General features: G+C 58.1%; 1 protein-coding gene across 1 annotated transcript; it reads right to left on the reverse strand.

Annotated features, from left to right (window-relative positions):
* Positions 1 to 2,037: 2,037 nt before the first annotated feature.
* MST1R (macrophage stimulating 1 receptor) lies at positions 2,038 to 19,921 on the reverse strand. Its single transcript, XM_036219504.1, has 21 exons — positions 16,061 to 19,921; positions 13,645 to 14,948; positions 10,565 to 10,753; positions 10,357 to 10,485; positions 10,007 to 10,177; positions 9,536 to 9,696; positions 9,007 to 9,172; positions 8,766 to 8,902; positions 8,213 to 8,374; positions 8,027 to 8,120; positions 7,662 to 7,871; positions 7,417 to 7,563; positions 7,176 to 7,338; positions 6,904 to 7,005; positions 6,622 to 6,828; positions 6,191 to 6,271; positions 5,857 to 6,038; positions 5,653 to 5,762; positions 5,225 to 5,390; positions 4,687 to 4,823; positions 2,038 to 2,960 (listed from the first exon to the last, which is right to left on the reverse strand). Exons 1-21 carry the CDS (start codon positions 16,176 to 16,178, stop codon positions 2,705 to 2,707), a joined length of 4,392 nt encoding a protein of 1,463 aa, XP_036075397.1. The 5' UTR covers positions 16,179 to 19,921; the 3' UTR covers positions 2,038 to 2,704.
* Positions 19,922 to 19,994: the final 73 nt, after the last annotated feature.

The following is a 19,994-nucleotide window of genomic DNA, read 5'->3' on the forward strand; positions in this document are numbered from 1 at the left end:
TGGAATGGCATCAGAGGTAGACCCAGAGCCTCATGGTCTGCGTGAGTGACTGATGAAGCTGCTGTCCCAGGAAAGTCCTGGGGTTTGAAATAGAACTAAATCCGGAGCCCTCTGGTGTGACCCCATAAAGAGCATTTGGATCCCTGGGAAAATTCTCTGAAGGGCTGGGGCCAAGGCATAAATGGAATCTCAGGCCAGGCTCATCAAAGTCTCCATCAAATCAGATCAGTCCGCCCCATGCATGCCTCCAGGTGCCAGACGACAGTGACACCGATGGGCAGTCGGGAGGGTGTGAGTCATCTGCTGCTGCCTCGGCCCGGCTCCCATCCTTGCCTCCCTCCAGCCTCTACTGGCACCTGCTTGTCCCCATCCCCAGCGGGCTGCGGTGGAGAGAAATGAGGCAAAGGAGCTGGCGACTACTCTCCACAGCTCCTGGTGGCGAGGCTGGGCCTGGGAGACACCTCTGCTCATGTTGTCCCACGCTAGTGGCGAGCCCATGCCTGCCAAGGCCACCAGTGATCTTTCCCCTGCAATGGCCACGCATCATACCTGACATGCTACTCAGCCTCCCCACAACGGAAAGGCAGCCCTGCCTTCACTAGCTCTGGAAGCCTCTTAGAAGCCTCCTGGTCCCCCAGGCCTAGAACTCACCCTCCCTTCCTCATCCCCCTGGTGGCCTAGTCAGGAATTTAACCCCAAAGCAGTTCCAGCTCTTGACACTCCCGGTAGACTTGGGACCATCATGGGGCTCTGAGCTTGAGGGTTGCAGCACTGGTGGAAGGGGGTGCAGATATGCCACGATCCAGGAGCCCAAGCGCCTGCTTACCTGGGCACCTCCACCGGAGGATCCTGGGCCCAGAAACAGGCCCCAAACGCCACATTCTGGCTGCAGGGGAAACCTAATACCCCTTGAGTTTCTTTTCTGTCTCCCTTCTCTGGGACCCCTCTCCTTGCTGAGCTTCTCTCTTATCCAGAGACCCCCTTCCTCCGAGCCTCTCCCTTATGAACACGTGAGCCAGTGGTCTGCGAACGGCCGAAGCTCAGTGGGAAGGAGCCTCAGTCCAGCTTCGAAGAAGCCCTTGGGCCTTCTCCTCACTCCCCATCCAGGGCCTGGCGCTCTAAGTGACCCTCAGACATTCAGGATGAGGGGAGGCCACAGGGATTGCAAGTCGGAGGGATAATACCAATTAACTGGTGTTATAGGGACCACGGCTGTGGGAGTACCGAGATGTTCCACTCGCCTCTCTCCCGGCCTCAGGAGCGAAACAACTGTCCACGCCCCCCGCAGAGACAAGGGGTCTCTGCCTGAATGCAAGGCTACTACCTCCTCGGCACCTGTTTCGGGTGGGCGGCAGTGGTCTGACAGGCAGACAGAGTCTGTCTCTATCCCTCTCCAGCTCATGCGCCCCTAATCTTTGGACATCTGCAAATGACTAGAAGAGTCTCGTTTTAAGCTTTACCCACCTGTCCCCAGGGTCCTTAGGCTTCCCCAAAATGGGCCTCCTTCTGGCCTGAGGTGACAGTCCGTGTGTGACAGGACAAAGAACTGGGGACTCGCAGGAGAGGGAGGGTACTCCCCTTGGGGTGAACTGGGGTCTCCCAAACTGGCAGGATAGAGGCTATGAGGGTCCCGAGCAAGAGACGGGAGCCACCACGATGCATGCTCTGGCACCCCAGGTATCCCCACCAGCAGGGCCCAGCTGCCTCTCAGCAGCCAGGGAACGGTGAGGGTTAGGATGAGACCGAAGCCGTTCCCCCTCTCCGGTGGTACCTGCTTCTCTAGTGGCTATTATAGAGTGGCCTTGACAAATATAAATAACCTGGGCAGTCAGCACCTTGACGCTGATGCCTGGAAAGTGTGGAGCTGAGACCTTGCTGCCGGCTCGTCTCTCTCAAGGCTACAAGGACAATGCTGGCAGGGGTGGGGGATGGGGGAGCAAGGCTCCATGCCCTGACAGAGTATGTGGTGGGGGAGGAGGCTGGCGGTGGCGCAGGGAGCTCTGGTGGGGGGCTGGGGCCCAGGGAGGAAAACAGGCAGACTGGGTGGTGGGAGAAGCCCTCCTGGCTGCTGCGTGCCTGAGTACTCACCCCACCCGTCTCGGTTCCATCCCCGAATCCTAGGGGGCCTTAAAACCTGCATCCGGTCTTGCCTACCTCCCTATTCTCTGGAGCCTTCTTGACGACCGAAGCCCTTTCCAGCCTTAGGATCTCTGTCCCTCCAGCTCTGCTCCCGGCACAGCTCCCGCCTCACAGTCTCAGCAGAACTGTCCCCGGCTAGGGTGACCCTCACCGCTGCACTCTCCTTTCTATCTAAAGCTGCCCTGCGTTCTCCCAAAGCCACCTGTCTTTTCCTTTCAGACCATTTACCACGATTTGCGCTTAAAGAGTTATTTTGTTTAATTTACTAGTTCATGGGTCAATGTCTGGTCACCGTTGAGTCCCTGGTGCCCAGTGGGCCAGGCACACAGCTGGCGCTCCATAAGTACTCGCTGCATCCAGGATCGCCCTCACTGGCTCCCTCTGTGCAGTGAGGGGCCAATGTGCCCTGCTCCCCTCCTATAGCTCCTGAGTGTTAAGGAGCAGGGACAGGGCAGAGGGCAGCTCAGGCCACCCCCCGGCCTGGCGTGGCCTGGAGGCAGCGTGGGGTTGACTCCTCGGAGGGGCCATGCAGGTCCGGCCCCTCAGGGTCTGCCCAGGGCTGAAGTCACGTGGGTCGTGTCGGCTCTGAGAGGGGCCGGGGCCGCCCAGTGCTCCGGTGCACGGGTGTGGACGGCGACTGTTCTAGGGGCACGTTTGCCTCTTCCGAGGTGCTAAGGCCCAGGTTCACGTAGGCTGCAGGCAGTTGCACGTAGTGGTCCCCACGCAGAGCTGCCGCCAGCTGCTCTACTTCTCCTGCTAGTGCTCCAAAGGTGGGTCGTGCCGCAGGGTCCGCTGCCCAGCAGCGCTGCATCACGTTGTACCTGCAGGAGGAGGAGAACGTCAGGGCCAGGGCATAACCTCACCCTCTCTGTTACCCTGCCGGCAGGCCGCGCAGGCGTGAGGACCGGTAACGGCACCCAGGGCCTGGCAGAGCCCAGTCCCGGGCGGCTCTTCTCACTGCGGTTGCTGTTCCGGTCCTGCCTCCCCAGCCTGGTAGAGGTCGAACTGCCTAAGAGGTTAAGCGCCTGGGCTCCTGTGCCCTCTGTGTCCTGGCCTAAGTGACTCTGGACAAAGTCCTTAATATCTCTGTGCCTCTGGGATCCTCTGATCCCAGAACTCTGGGGCATAAGGTGACAGGATGCTCACGAAGTGTTAAGCTTAGGGCCCGGCTCACAAGCTATCAGGGTTATCATCACACGTCTAGGGAGGAAGCCCAGGTCCAGTGAAGTCGGGGTTAAAAGTCCTGAGACAGGGACGTGAGAGGCAGCACCCGTGGCACCAGGGTTCTGCAGCTGCGTTTCTCTGGGTTTGCCTGGTGGGTCCTAACACTTGCCCCTTTGTCTTGGGAATGCCATCCCTGCCTTAAATGATACTCTAAGTGCCCTACACATGACAATTTCACATAATTCTCAGACTCTCTGAGGGTGGTACTGTCACTGTCCCAACTCTATAGATGAGGAAACTGAGGCCCAGAGAGGAGAAGGGCCTTGACCTGGTGTGGTGGATGTACCACCCAGATCCCCTCTTCATTCTCCCGTGGCTGCTGACTGCTGGAGCCTGAGGTCCTCTTGGGGAACTGCCCTAGACAGAAGAGAACTGCCTCCTCCAAGTTCACACTTCCTCCTCAGGGACAGCTGTGACCAGTCACTGATTAGCCTGATGCAAAGACCTGGCCCCTCGATCTTCATTTCAGAAACTCTAAAGGGCCATCCCCGCACGAGCAGCCCCCGTGGGGTGGGCTGCAGCCCATTTCATCTGCATCGCAGCCCGATTTCCCTGCCTGCCCGGTCCTGCTTCCCTAGCCCCCGACCTCCCAATAGACCCCCTGCACATAAATCTCCAACTCAGAGTTTGTTCCAGGGAGCCGCACCGGGAGGCAGACAGGCAGTGAAGTTGACTTCCCTTACTTCGAACCGGAAGTGTTAGTGAAGTGAACAATGAAGACCAGACCCCAGGCAGCCAGGGCTGTGAGGCGGGGGTACTCGTTCCTTCTGGAATGCAGCCTGAGAGAAGACCCATGACCTGGTCCTTCCTGATCTAACCACAAAGGCCTGAGCTGCTTAAGATGAACTTGGACACCAAAGCCGCTCCACATGCACTTACGGCAACACAGCTGCCATGCCTCCAGGAACAGGGACTCTCTGAACCTAGATCCAGTGGAAAAACATCTGATCTAGAGGTGTGGCGGGGGCCAGTGTGGGAGCTGATGGAAGCTTTCCTTGGGTGAAGTGAGTGGAAAAGATGGAAAACAGCCCCCCTTGGCGGGGGTGGGAGGAGAGGAGTGCTGGGAAATCAAATCACTGGCCTCAACCCAGACTCAAAGTTGGGAATGCTGTTACCGTGGCAACCATGATATCATCCCAGCACCCAGCCCGGAATGGGGGAGGAGCCAGGCCACAGATGAGGAAACTAAGGTCCAGACAGGGTCCCTTTCTGGGTCAACCAGAAGATGAGAGCCAGGCAAGAAGCAGGCAGGACCGCTGTCTCTGGCTGGCTCCTTGTCTCTGGGGCCCAGCTCCCTCCCCATCATCACCGCCACATACTCACAGAGAATCAGGGCAATACTCAGGCTGGGGCAGGCGGCGACCCTGGGCCAGGAACTGAGGGAGGTCAAAAGGGTCAATGTGGGGATATGGCGGGGCGCCCCGGGTCAGCAGCTCCCATAGCAGCACACCAAACGACCACTGTGGGACAGGAAAGGTGAGGAGACTTAAGCCTTACTCAAAGTTTGGGGGAGGTGTAGCCCCCAGGTCTTCTACCTCCCAGATCACTCTAGCTGGAAATGGGGGCTCCACTCTCCTACCAGAGCCCTTCCTCAGTACCTCACAAGCATCTTCCCTAAGTCTCCTCCCACCACCTGAGCCTTTCGGAGTTGGCACTGGGCGGGGCCTGGAGGGCCTGTGAGGAGCCAATGAATTCATAGCTTTCTCCTGCCCAAGAGGTAGGCAAAAGGGCTTTGGGGAGGGGGAGCTGCCCAGCTTGGCGATCCCCTGGGCTCAGGTCATTATCCACAGCTGAATGGGCAAAGCTCGGTGTTCTTCCAGGACACTGAAGCTACGTAGACTGAGGGAGGTTGGGGCCTCACCACATCAGACTTGGTGGTGAATTTGTAGGTCTGCAGGCTCTCCAGCGCCATCCATTTCACAGGCAGGCGAGCATGGCGGTGCTGTTGGACACTGTAGTATTCCTTGTCCAAGACGCCACGGGCCAGGCCGAAGTCAGCCACTTTGACTGTGAATGACTCATCCAGCCTGGGAGAGAGGAATCACAGATGAACTGGCCCCCACCACACCTCGAACCTACCTGTTTCAGGTCTTCACAGGGTTTCAGGGCCACAGAATCCAATCTAAACTGTACTGGACAGACATGAAAACAGGCCCAGAGAGGGGAGGCCATGCCCAGGAGTGTGTAGCAAAGGCTGCAGCTTAGGTCCTTCCCTGAGGTGCCGTTGGGGCAGCTATAGAGCCTGGTGCCCTGGCCTATTGCTTCCCCACAACTGCTTTGGCCCCTCACATGCAGTTCCGAGCAGCCAGGTCCCGGTGCACAAACTTCTGTTCTGCCAGGTACTCCATGCCACGGGCTACCTGCAGGCCAAAGCTGATGAGGTCCTTCACTGTAGGGTTCTGGGGGCAAAGATGGGTTAGCAGGCAAGTGCAGAGCAGCTCCATCCCCAGCTGCCTCCCAAGCCCCCTGGCCCAGGGCCCGCTGAGCACCGACCCGCTGGGGTGAGCGGATGAACTGGAGCAGGTCTCCGTGGCGCATATAGGGCAGCAGCACCCAGGGCAACCCTTCGGGTGGCAGCACGATCCCAATGAGAGCCAGCACGTTTGGGTGATGCAGGCCGCGCATGATCAGCCCCTCGCGCAGGAAGGCCTCCACCTCCTGCAGCTCCGTGATGCCTGCAGAGCAGCGTGCGTCAGGCCCAGGGCACAGGCATGCTTTACAAGGGTCAGATGGGGAAACGGAGAAGAAGAGTCTCTTGGCTAAGGGTCACTCAGCGAGGTGGTGGCACAGCAGGGATGAAGACTGGCCCAGCCTCGGCCCCACTTACGACTCAGCGACTTGATGGCGCAGTGGATCCGATTCTGGGCCTCGTCTGTGTATTCTCCGTGGTAGACGACTCCAAAGTGGCCTGATGAGGGGACATGATGAGACGTGCCCCAGTGCCAGGCGCTCGCGCCACACCTTCTCATTGGCAACCAGACCTCAGAGAACCAATTAGTCAATCCGACATTAAAAGCAAGCAGAAGCTACGTGACGGCACCCTCCCAGGCCCGCTTAATCTGCACCAGAACCTCCTGGAGACAGAACTAATTACTATTTCACAGATGAGCAACTGGAGGCTCAGAGGGGTTACGTGGTTTGCCCGAGGTCACACAGGTTAAAAGAAGGTCAGAGCAGAGCACTGTCCAACTGTCCCTTGAGCCAATGTCATCTCAGGATTGCAAACCTGCCCCAGCACCACCTGGCCTGGCCCCATACCTTTTCCAATGACTCGGTCACTGTGGGTGGCTACCCGCTCATGGGGAATGAGCACATCCTTGACCTCAGCCAGGAGTGCAGAGTCCAGGACTCCCAGCTGGATGGACTCTGTCTGCAGCAGTGGGATACCAGACCCATCCCCGCTGTCTGAAAAGGATGCTCTGTGGACCCGAGTGGTGGAATCCAGACCAACCACGGCAGGGGCTGCTGCAGAGGAGAGGGAGTGAGCGTCTTGTCAGGCAGAGGGTATGGCCCCAGCTTCTGGCACCTCTACCATCTCACCAAGGCCATTTCTGTAGTCACAGCCCGAGCGGAACACAGGCAGAGGTGTGGCTCCAGTGGTTTGGTCCAAGGAGGCTGGGTCATCTGGGTTCAGAGAAAGGACTGTGGAAAGACAGCCCATGGTGGCCAGACTCTCCAAGCTCCTAGAGGCCAACCCTTACCGCGGAGGTGTGGGTGGACCCCCAAGGCCTGAGCAGAGAGAGGACATAGGGACTTGGAGATACCATTGTTTGGGGTTAGGGACTGAGTCAGGATGGGAGTGGAGAGCTCACCTAGCTGCCTCCTTCGCCGGTAGTTGAAGACCAATGCAGTGGCCAGTATAGCAACAAGCAGGAGCAGGGCCAGCAGGACACCTAGGAGCATCCCCTGTGGGACCCCTTCCGGGTCCAGCCGCACCACTCTGCCCAGGATGTGACATTCACCATCCACACACACCTGGGGGCAGGTGACAGCTCAGGCCCAGGCTGCAGGCCTTGGCCCAGGTGTCCTGTGAAAAGCCAGCTAGCTGCCTACCTGCAGTGGGGCGCCATCCTTGTCCAGTTGCAGGGAGACGGGCAGGGGGCAGATGACGACATCCCCCCGGAGCTCGTGCTTGCAGCTCTTACCACCCACAGTCACGTTCACACCCACACAATCAGCCACAGCTCCTAGCCCAATGTACTGCAGAGACAGTCATGAGGACTGGCCAGTGCCCCATCTCCCTTGGGCAGGCTTCAGCCCTAACTCTCCACCATCCCTGGCCTCCATCCTCCACTTACCTGGAACTTAATGGCATGCTCCTCGGGCTTCAGTGGGGCCAGGTCCGTGCTGGGTGGATGGGGTGGGGGCAGGAAGCGAAAGCCAGGAAGTGTGAAGCCAGCAGCTCCATCCCCCCGGGCACTCAGGCTCCCTGTCACCCACTCCTGGGGGCCTTGGACCACGTATTCTGGCAGGCGGCACCAATGCTGCTCCAGGAGCTGCCCCTCACACTGCACGGAGCCCACACGAGAGTGGTTAGCCAGGCACCCCACCTATGGCCACCCCAGTCTCATCTGGCATGGGGTGGGGCTAGAACTCAAGGGACCGGTCCAGCCTTCCTCCCTCCCGGTCAGTGCCCACTTGGAAGCTGCCAGCACCCACTCACCCTGTTTTCTACTGCACTACGCCCGTCATGGAATGACACCACTAGGTGCCACACTGAAGTCAGATGTCGGCCACGGACAGTGACATGAGAGCCACTGTGGAGGAGAGCAGGGTGGTGGGCTTCAGGTGCTCTGTGAGCCTGGCTCCCTCAGTCCTAGGAGACCAGAGTGTTCAAGGTGACACTTACGCGTAGCCACAATTAGGGCTGATGCCCAGCACGACGGGATCTTCCAGGTAGTCAAAGGTCCAGGAGCCAGGCACCTTGGCACCCCCCACCTGCAGGTGAATGGGAACGCTGGCCAAGGCAGTGCTGGGGGGTGTGGCGCATAAAAGCTCTTCATCGCTGATCCTGCAGAACAGGGAGACTGGGCTCAGGGTGGAAGGTCCAGAAGGATGGCCCAGCCCTCCTTCTCCAAGGGTCTGCCAATCCCTCCCAGTTCCTCTGCTGGTCATCTGCCCACCTGCCCATACTCCATGGGTTTATCTAAAGATAGGGCAGTTCCACTAAGACCTCCAGAAAGGTAGAGAGGAAACGAGTTCCTCATGGCCTTGGCTGGAGCCAAAAGACTCTGTGATCCTCAAACCACCTGTGTACTGGAAGGGCCAACAGACCCTTCTTCCTGAACCCGACCATGTGACTTAGCCCTCCTCCCTCTGTCTTGACAGGGATTCAAGCCCCACCCAGTGACTTGGGTTGATCCCCATGGCCTCCCATCATCCCCTTGCCTGACAGCATTTACCGTTCCAGTGGGCATTCAGTCCCATTGACCAGTATAGCCCGGCTGGTACCTATAGACAGGCCCTGGCCCTTAAGGGTGAGACGGGTGCCCCCTGCCCGTGGGCCAAAGAGAGGTTGTACTTCCTTCAGCACTGGCTCCTAAGAGGATGTAGAGGTAGCTCAGCTTAGTGTTGGAGACCCTCCACTCCAAGCCCTTCCCTGCCCAACTGGCCAAGAGCACAGACAAGGCAAGCTGGCCTTACCATGAAAGAGAAGCCTTGTATCATGGAGGTGCCATCTACCTGGAAGTACTTGCCCGGTGGCATGTTGGTCACGTTGAGGCTGATGTTAGCAGGCCCGGCTGCCTGTGTGCCCACGGGCTCCAGCACACATTCAAGCTCCTCTACAAAGCCCTTCGAGGAAAGTGGGCTGGAGCACCAGGGAACTCAAGGTCAGCCGGGGTCGCACAGGCCTGGTTGCATGCCCAGCACAAACCGCAAGTCTGCTTTGAGCCTGAGGATGGTCTCTCTCCATCCATGCCTTCTTCCATGGCAGGTAGAGTCTAGCATGGCAGGGACTAACTTTACTCGGACTATGACTCAAGAGATAGGTAGAGCACATGCAGGCTCAAGAAGGGACAGAGTTGTCTCCCTAGACACAAAAGCAGCCAGAGCCATTCCAGCTTGCTTCATGCCTCCTGGCCCCCAATAAGCAGAGGGTAGGGTCTCACAGGGGAGGGACTGCTGGGTTGCCTCCATCAGGGATAGAAAAGGCAGGAGGGACCAGTTGTACCTGTGGTTTGAACTGTCCTTGGGCAGCAGTCGGCAGGGACTTTGGCCCACGGTGATCTGATGGGTGCCTTTAGGCACCAGACCCGCAGGGTGTAGGTAGAAGTTGGAGCCACACAGGGTCAGCTTAGTGCTGCCCCTCAGGGGTCCACTGTGGGGATGGAACTGGAGGGGGAGCAGAGAGCCTGAGTCTCTCTGTAGCCTCTCAGCCCTGCCTGCTTCCTCCAAACCATTCTGCCGCACCCCTTACCTGGCCCACACCCCGGTCATTCTAGGTCACTTGATGGTCCTCACTCAAGCGTTTTTCTGTCCACATCTTTGCATGTGCCATTACCTCTGCCAAGAATGCCCTCCTTATAGCTATTGAGGACACCCCAGGCCTGAGGACAATCATGATCATGGTCAAGACCTACTGACCCCCACCCCAGGCGCAGCTTGTCCCACCCTTATCTGTGCCCTGCAAGGCAAGCCATACCTCAGTAAGCTCAGGTGGGCAATGGTCCTGTTGCCAGGAGCCAGGACACTCCTTCTGCCGGCCACACATGCCCCCACACCAGCCACAGCCCATGAACCGCTGTGCCCGCAGACATCGCTCACAGGTGAGGAAGTGGCGGCAGCCAGGACCCTGGATAGGTACCTGGAAAACCTTTGAGTGGCAGAAAGGTGGCTCAGGGGTGGCTGAAGAGGGATGGGCAGCGTTGGCCCCAGAGTCCATAGATCAGTAGATCAGGGTGGTGAGACCTGTGGGTCAAGGCCTCCCTTAATTGGATAGGAAGGCTGTGCTCCCACAGCCCTGGCCCCGGGCCCTGCCCCTCTCCACCTTACCTGGTCCCCAGAGGCAAAGAACAGGTGGTCTCCAAGGCGACTGACATCTCGTCGCATGGGCTGCCCCTTGCTGCTCAGTGAGAAGTTGGACACATACAGCAAGTAGTTGAGAGACCTGGCCAGCTCCACCTGGGACAGTCAGCTGTTAGCAAAATGAGAATGGGGATGGGGACCCAGGGACAAGAGGCTGGGGAGAGGAGGGACCTACCTGTAAGATGCGCCCATCGGTCGTGCCCATGTGGGCCACTGTGACATTGTCGAGGTGCGTCACGTACAGCGCAGTGACCTGCACTGGTCCTAATAGCCCATTGAACAGGTCCACACGTGAGAGGCTGCTGCTGACCAGCAGAGGGAAGTGGCGGCAGCTGTTGTTGGGGCTGGGGGCCTCGAGGCCAGGCTGGGGGGATCAGGGAAGGAGTCAGGGCTCGTCCCCACATACTGACCCCTTAAGGCCTCTGTCAGTGACCATAGCAGCCCAAACTCCCACCCCTCACCTGGCCTGCGTGGAGAAGGCCCCAGGCCTGCCAGTGACTGCACCCCCTCATGGGGCTCTCAGAGGCGACAAGGCCAGGGAAGAAGGCCCAGGCTGGAAGGCCAGACTCCCTCTACACCTTGTCCTACCTCTCCTGCCGTGTCCGTCCTGATAATGAGTTACCGAGTCTTACAGACTCAGCCCCATTCTGTCCTCACAACCCATCTGCAAAGTGGGTGCTCTCTTCACCTCCATTTTACAGGTAAGGAAACAGGCTCAGAGAGGTCCCCACACTTGTCAAAAAGGCCTTAAAGCCCCTCAGGAGAGGAGCCAGATTGGAAGTCTGAGCTTTTGACCAGGGTCCTCTTCTGCCCCCTGCTGGTTCTTCCCTGCACTTCTGCGAACTCTGTACCCTCTTCAGGCTTCAGTTTCCCCACCTGCACAGGGGGGCTGACCTCAAGTTGGCCAGCGTGGGGTTGGTAACATGGTCCTTTCCTGAGACTGCAAAGGTCCTTATGTACCTCCAGCTGCTACCTGTACCTCCTTCAGGGTACGACAGGGATACACCAAGGCCCGAAGGCCTGGGTGCCAAGCTAGGCCCCAGGAATGGGGAAATACTAACCTCTCCTCTGCTCTTAACACAGTTGAAGGGGGGGGGTTGGGAGCTGTTCCAAGGCAGGGCTCTGGAAGCTTCTGGGAAATCAGGAAGCCAGGGTGTGAATGCAAGGTATCGGAGCTGGGAGCAAAGTGCAAGCAGAGCTCAGCAGCCCTCACAGTTGGGAGCCTCCCTTGCTAACTCCAAGGGCCAGAGCCTTGCGGCTCTCATCAACCAAGTACGCCTAGCCAGTCATCAGACCTCAGTGCTGATCAGGAGCCCGGAGGGTGAGAGCAAAGACACTCTGGGTCTGTAACCTCAGTGGGTTGGGATTGGGGCTCTGTCCTCACTTGAGGAAAGAAAGGGGCTTGGTCCTAGCCGGATGCCAGTCAGGTGTTTTCAGCATGACTCAGGGACAGGTGGGGCTGAGGGGTAGAAAAGAAGCCCTACTCCAGTCGGGGCCACACCCCTCCTGCTTGCCCCTGGGTTCCAGGGCCTTAGCTTTGGGTTCCCATGCTTGTCTAGACACCTGCGGCTCCTGGAAACACTTAAGTGTCCAATGCCCCACAGAGGAGGGTGACTGCTCCAAGGCTCACACCCTATCTGAACCCACGGAATGTAGGTAGCAGCTCTGAGCCCCTCCAGTTTCCTGAGACCAGCCACAACGAACCCGTAGTGGGGGCTGCCCTGGCGGCTGTGTGCCCAGACACTGGACAAACACCATACTAGCTGGTTTGCACACCTCCCAGGGGCTGGGCCAGCCTGTGGGCAGGGCTTCAGATTAGTCCTCCTCGAGCCTGGCACTGCCAAGTCATGCCAGGTATCTAGACCACTGACCACTAGCCAAGTTGGGGAGAGATTCTGACTTCCCAGAGGGAAGGAGAAGAGGGCAGGCAGGGCTACCAGGCCCAGACAAGGGAGCCCCAGCCCAAGGGCCTCCTCGGTCTAAGTGGGCTCAGCTGAGGGAGGCAGGGTGCAGATTCCCCCCTCCTCCTTGTGTGTAATTCTTCCCCCACCTCTGAGCCACCCATAGAAGCTGGAAAGGAGTCAGTGGCGAATGTCACAGCAGGGCCAGGGCCACAGGGCAGCCAAAGACTCAGAGCAGTAACTGTGGGTCAGCTTGTTGAAAGACCCCTTGTCCATGTCATTCACCCCATTTCCTTGGCTTAATCTCTTGAAATCTAGGGTAAGACTGTTTCAGCGGCTTCAAGGAATCAGTTTTGGTTTTGACCTTAGCATTTTAAGGACTGTCATATTTGTATCTCCTCTAGCTCCCTGACACCATGGCTGGAGAGAGCCTGGGCGGGGTCTGCTGGAAGAACCCTCCAGTTCAGCATGGGCTGGGAGACCCCCTGCCTGGGGTGAGTGAGAAGGGGGGACTGGAAAAAAGTCTGGGACACTCAAATGATGACCCAGTTCCAGCCAGCTGCTCCTAAGCCTTTACTCATCCACTGGATGTTTACAGTTGCTTGCACAAGACTGGGATGAGTCTCCTAGAATCTACCAGAGAAAAGCCGCCTTCCCATCATGTCCTGGGGCCTCCCAAAATCACCCACAAAGGACAATCAGGAGTGAGTGTGTCACTGAAGCCCAAGCTACACAGGCTCCCCCAAAAGCCCCCAAATTTCCCAGGTGCAGAAAGCTCCCCAGAACAGGGGTGGGGGGGCATTCTCTGACAACTCCTGCCCACCCTCTTTGGAAAGCAGAGCAAAACAAGTGATCCCATAGGGAAAGCGAAACTGTGTTGGTGAGCAGCCGAGTCTGTGAATCTGTGAGCATCTGCCTGGGTGTGTGTGGGGAGGGGTGTTTTTTGAGTGTGTCCCTGAGGGCATGTGTATTGGGCAGATAGAAGGGGACACCCGTCATTCTACCCAGAGTTTGGCACTGTGTCTGGCAGATAGACAACTATGATACAATCCAGTTCTCAGTTAACCAGGGAAACTGCCTAAAAAATCAGAGGCCATGGATAGGTGAGCGGATGGGAGAGCAAAATGGGTAGTGACAGGAGCTGGCCCGGCTGGGAGATGAGCCTCCAGTGTGGCCTGTGCCTGGCTCGCTCCCTCACACCACCCCCAGCACTAAGGAAGAGTGTAGAAGAGGAAACTTCCCCCCTCTTTCCCTCCCTGTTCCCAGACCCCCTCAGTGGTGGAGGAGAAGCAGCCTAGAATTAGTAGCCACCTGCACGCTGCGCACAGGGAGGGCCCCTTCTTTTTCTGCTCACCGGGTTGGGGCACAAACTGGGCGACTGGAAGAAGTCGAGACCTCGCCGGAGGCCCGGGAGGACCGGTGGCTCACAACAGCGTTCTACACCCCGCTCAACGAGAGTGTCCAGCAGGTCGATGGGGAAGGCACAGACAACAGAGCTGGGACCCACGCCAGGGTCGCTGTCTCTGCTAGTCGCAAAGACCCCAAATAGCACTTCCTGGCCCTCGGTGATGCTCAGTTCAGCGGCCAGTCGGCCACCCACCATAGCCGTGTGGGCAGCCCGTAGCACTGGGTAAGGGTGCCCGCCCTCAGAGGTCCCGCGTCGCCTGCGTTTGGGCGCATAACTGCAGTCAAGGACCAGCTCGCGGTAGCTGCCCAGGCCCGTCTCGCCCGTGCTGAGCCGGGCCAGGCGCGTGTGTAAGGCTCCAGGAGCAGCTGCCACGCTGACTGGCTGCACGGTCAGGAAATAGACAAAGGCTCCTGCGTGGAAGCTGTACACGTATTCGATGCGGTAGGAAGCGAGGTGCGCGGGTAGCACGGACAGCGATGAGAAACCTGGAGCGAATCCCGAGGCATCTGCTTTGAGGCGCCGGATAGACACCGAGCGTGGGCTGAAGCTAGCGGCCACCTCCGCGTCCAGTGAGGATGCCACGTAGAAGTAGGAGGCATGGCCCTGCTCAACCACGGTCACGAGGGTGCCCAGAGGGCTGGCCACGCAGTCGGGGCAATCTTCAGGCCGATTGTGGAGCGCGGAGAAGAGGCAGTCTGGCGGAGCCAGGCGCAGGGTGGTCCCATTAGGCTGTAGTTCATGCAGGAAGCAGCGGCCATGCAGGCTGGAGCCGCAGCTGACCAGTGCGGGCAGTGCCGGCTCCAGCGCCAGCACCTTAGCATCTGTGTCCTCCGCTGCACTGCGGGGATCCGGGCCACAGGCCGCGCACGTCTGACAGTCCGGGTCCCCCGCAGGACCCGTAACCAGGCTCTCCACGGGCTGTAGGCCAGGCCCAAGCACATGCAGGCGATTGCGCGTGGCCACGAACACAGCACTTCCGTTCCCTTCGCCCTCGTAGGTCAACAGGGCCTGCACCGGCCCGCCGGCGGAGAAGCTGGGCACCGCGTACTCCACGTCAAAGTTGCGGGAGGCGGAGTAGGGGGTGCGCGGGCACTGCCAGGACCCGCCCACCGCGGGCACCCCGGGCACCGCGGGAACCGCGGGAAGCAGCAGCAAAATTAATAGCGGCAACAGAGACAGCTGCGAGGGCGGCGGGAAGAGCTCCATCGAGGCCCGGACGGGGTCGGGTGGAGATTCCCGCAGGCCAGGACCTGGCTGGGGGCAGACTCAGGGCTGGGACCAGCATCCGGCACCGGTCTTGAGAGCCCGCGGGCAGCGGACTCCAGCCCAGGGTTCCGGCGATGCCCACCCTCCTCCCCTGCCCTCGGATCTGAGCACCTGGCGCAGGCGAATACACACACACACACACACACACACACACACACACCACCACCACCACCACCACCACCCCCCGCCCCCGACAGGAACTAGGGAGGCCGCCTCACCTGCCGCCCCAGCTGCCGCTCCTAGTCTGCGCTTAGAGCAAAGTAGGCGGGAAGGTGGAGGCCAGGCGGACGCGGCCGGGGGCTGGGGGCGGGGATGTGGGCGTGGCCTGTGGAAGGCCTGACCGGACCGGCCCAGTCGCTCCACCCACTCGACTGTCCCGGCGCTCGGAAGCCTGGATTCTACTCCTGCGAGCTCTTCTCTCAGAGGCCTGGGGTGGGTGTGGCTGGAGTGACCTGGAGAGAGGTAAGCGAGCCTTAGCCTTGCCATCCAGGCTCCCACAACGCACTGGGCCGGGGCGTGGAAGGGGCCAGCGGCACCCTAGTACCGGTGAGGGGGTCGAGGACCCCCTGGCTCATTTCTTCTTTAGGAGCCAGTTTACAGCAACATCCTCAGTTGCTGGTTCCCTGGTAGGGCCTGGGGGACCCACCTGGTGGGGAACAGAGACAAGTAATGTGTTTGGGACCAGCGGGGAGACCTTAGGAGACCCCAGGAGTGGCACCATCCTCTGTGGGCTTGCCCTGGACTGTCTGCGACAGAATAGTATCGGAGGGAGGTACATTTACGCCTTGTCTGCTCAGGGTTGTAGGAATTACAAGATGTGGCCCGCGTGGCTGGACCACAGTCACAGGAGAGGCAGCTTCTGTGGAGGCCCACCTCTAGCTGGGCACCGCGTACTCCACGTCAAAGTTGCGGGAGGCGGAGTAGGGGGTGCGCGGGCACTGCCAGGACCCGCCCACCGCGGGCACCCCGGGCACCGCGGGAACCGCGGGAAGCAGCAGCAAAATTAATAGCGGCAACAGAGACAGCTGCGAGGGCGGCGGGAAGAGCTCCATCGAGGCCCGGACGGGGTCGGGTGGAGATTCCCGCAGGCCAGGACCTCCACACTGCCTCAGTATGTGGAAGCTGTAGGACAGGAAAACACGATGCTGGCCTTCCTTTCTGGGTCCGACTGGGCAATCCCCACCCCCACTCTGCCCCCAATATGGAAGAAGCATGGGCACCTCTAACCAGCTCTGTAAGCCTTGCTGGGCTCAAAGTCTCTCCGTCTCTGAAATGAGGATGTCGTTCTGGCTAGGTGGTTTCTCTTTCAGGCTGGGACGTGTATGGAGCAAGGGTACGGGTGGGTGTGGGGGGTGGCACCTGGACCTCAGCAGCTTCCTCTTGGTAACTGGTGTGGATGAAAAAGGGACCACATATGACAAGCTCAGGAGAGGCCAGCATGACTAGCCCTACAAACTCAGAGACTGAAAGTAACCACGTAGAGTGGTCTAAACATAAAAATTCCTAACTTAAAGCGGGTCATGGAGAGTCGTCACACCCTAGGCCTGTAGCTTCCTTGACAAAGGTTAATTTTTACCTTAAGCGGGCCGTCTGTTGTCTTTTTGCATCTAAGATAACATACCTTTGAAACGTCTGAGTAATTTTCTTTCCCAGACCCCCTCAAAGGCACAACTGCCAGCACCGGTGCACCAGACAACCACGGCATGAGAACACAGAAGCCCTTATTGTTATCTCGCCCCCCGCGTATCATTTCTATGTGCTATAAATGTTAACCATCTTGTACCCAGCGATGTAAAAGAAGTATGTCTCTGTCTTGCTTTCTATCCAATCCTGGAAATTTCCTCACTTTGCTTTCTCCTGCCTTTTAATCTGCCTCCAGCAGATTTCATGTGACCCTCCTTACGTCTCCTCCTTTGATTCTAATGTATAAAGTAAGTTGAAAAACTGCCACTCGCCAGAGCATTTTCTCAATCCGTTGAGATTTCGTTTCCTGGCAATTGTCAGTTTGACTCAAATAAACTCATAAAAATTCTCTACAAGTTTGGATATTTCTTACTTCAACGCTGGTCCGCCCTTAACACTGGAGAGGGGCCCTATGGGACATCCTCAAACTGACAACCCCCTTCGGCCAAGTAGGTCTGGACCCCGGGTGACCTTGGGCTGAGGTGAGAGGGACCTGTGAACCATGGGCTTTGGAGGGTAAGGAGGGTGGAGTAGAGAGGAGTCCTCAGCCCAACAGGATTCAGCCTGGCCCTAAGAGCTGTATCTCCTCAACTTCTCCACCCAACCTGTATTCCTGTTTCCTCCTTCCAGGAGCACCTTTTTCCACTCCTCCTCTTGCAGCTTAGGTGGCACCTCCTCCAGGAAGTCTTCCTCATCCAGACGGTGGCAGGTCTATTTTGTGGGTCTCATAGCCCCTATACTACACCCACTCTAGCACAATTGACTTTGGATACCTACTCCCCACTTCCCCCATTGCTAGTGCTGGACTCTCCTCCCCCTCCAGGCTGAGCACCTGGTGGCAGAGGAAAGAGCACCGGTCAGCCACACCCAGAGCTAAGAGGATAAGGTGCCTGAGGTAACGTAAAAGGCACTCCCTTCTCTAACCAGAATTGGCCAGGAAATGAATAAACACAAAAGGAAAATCTTGGCACAGTTTCTGTGTGTTCCGCAGTCAACATGTCTAAAGATGGTCATACAGGGCAAAACCAAAATGAAACATTCTCCACCTGGCGCAGAGACATGGTTCTGGTAGCCTGCATCCCATCTCGGGACAGAGATTTCAGGGGTCCTCCTTGATCACCCAGTTCTCCCCCCAATATGGGAGAAGCATGGGCACCTTTAGGGAGGGGGTGGGGGTGCAGCAGTCAACAGTTGGTTCTCTGCTGCCTCCATGTGGCCAAGCTGTTGGCTGCCCCCAGGCCAGTGTCCCCATGCTGGTGGCCTTGGTCTTGACAGCAGGTGTCCATAGGAGTGCCTCTTCCTCCACCCCCATCGCTGGCTCTGCAGGAGGTGGGCAGGGCAGGCAAGCCCTGTAGGGGAGGTCGGTTAATGGGGCCTTGCAGTGCCCAATACAAGCGCTCCCCCCAAGGTGTATTCACAAAGCCTGGCCCATATTTGGCTTATGCCAACTGCCCTGGCATCTGTCACCTTGAAGGAGTGCTAGCCACTCTGCTTTCTTGGGGCTCTCACTCCCCTCTGAACGCTACTTCAGAGAACTAGTACCAGCCTCCTTCTCCAGCCCAAGACATCAGCTTAGTGACAGCAAGGGGAAATCTCTTACCGTAATAGAACCCCATCATTCTGCATCTTTAAAACATTCAATGGCTCTCCACCGCCAGACCTTTACCTGCAGTTCGAGAACCCTAGATTTCGAAGACTCTTTCAGCTTCACTATAAACCAATCATACCAGGTCCTTCCCTTCGCATAGGCTGGTTCCTCCACGAGGAACATCTTTCCTGTCGGCCTGTTATCCCTTCCTCGATGTCCAGATAAACTCCCCACTCCCAGGTGCCTACTCTCCTAGATAAACACTCATCTAATTGTGACCCCTCCTTCTCACCCTTGCTCAAAATAGGAGCTGGACTGCGGAGAAGCTGAGACCCCTACAGAAATCAAGACAGTCGACAAGGGTGCCTCGGGGCTGACTACTGACCGGAACACGAATAACAGGGACAGCTGGCCTGGCGTCACCCTGGGCCCAGAGGCCATGGTTTGGTGCCCTGACCAGAAGCATGGGGAACGGAAGCAGGAAACAGGCAGAAAAAGAGACCCAGGGGACGTGTGCAGAGTGAACACCACCCAAGCCTATATCTACTCCCTGGGGGCTTTGGAGTCTAGACAGGTGGCCTGCTGTCATGCCCATTCTAATGTGATCCAGGCTGGGGCAAGGGTAGGGGCTATGCTGCCATTTCCTGGCACAGTAAGTAGAATCATTCCAGTGCACCCTTGGCTCATGCCACCCACACATGGACATACCCTCCAGCATGGGTTGGTTTTGGTGGCAGAGTATCTTGGCCTAGCTCTGAGACTGCGTGAGTGTGATTCACTCTACAGTCTGGAGACCATATTCAGTAGACACTTTTCTCCTATAAACACTCCCTAGGTCTTTTACTCCCCTGGTTGATGAGATGGTTAAGTTGTGGCAGAACTGAGAGAGCCCCTCTAGCAGTAAGGTAGAGTTCTTCCATACTGAGCCTTGGGCTCTGCCCAAAGGGGGGTCTTGTGATAGAAAGAACGGGACTGGGCCTTCACTGCTGAGCCTCATGTGACCTATGTAGGCTGGGCCACGCCAGGGAACAGGGTGACTGAAGAGGGCCCAGTGTACCTAGTGGCATCAGCCCTTCTCAGGACAGAATCCACTCATGCCCAGAGATCAGCTGGGTCTTCTCTCAGGCCCTCCAGCTCACTCCTGGGGGCCACTCTGAGGTCTTTTCTGAGGCCATTCTTTTCTGAGGAATGTGCTGGCCAGAGGTAGGGGAGCTCAGGTGGACAGCCCTTCATGAGAAGGCCCAAGCTGGGACAAATTCCCCAGAGTCCTACAGCTACAATAAGGCTGGACTCCGATTTGTCTGCGCCAAACACTGTGCCACCTCACTAAGGGCTCCCGCCTGCTCCGAGCTCAGACTCTCCCCACCTGCCAGTCCCATCTTACTCAGCTCAGCCCCCGCTAAATTACAGCAATCCATTAAGCAGGGCCACAGCCAGGGCTCTCAGTGTGGTTGGGTGGTCCTTTGGTGGACATGGCTAGAGACCCCACTAGGAAGTGAAAGGGAAGGCACCAGGAGCTCAGATTGAGTATGGGGGAGGGGCTGTCGGAGGCAAGGCCAGTGGGTGCTAGAGAATCCTTTCCAAGTGGCCGCACTTCAGCTGAATGAAAACAGCCCCAGTCCAGGGTCTGACTCTGAGCTCATGTGGCCTGATGCAGTGTGAGGGAGGGAAGAGAGGGGCTCAAGTGCACATGTGCCCCGTGCATGGAGAAGCATATCAGGCACTAGGGAGGAGGATCCAGTGGCTGTATGTGAATGAG

Source organism: Rousettus aegyptiacus, unplaced genomic scaffold, assembly GCF_014176215.1.
Source record: "Rousettus aegyptiacus isolate mRouAeg1 unplaced genomic scaffold, mRouAeg1.p scaffold_m13_p_4, whole genome shotgun sequence".
Classification (NCBI taxonomy): domain Eukaryota; kingdom Metazoa; phylum Chordata; class Mammalia; order Chiroptera; family Pteropodidae; genus Rousettus; species Rousettus aegyptiacus.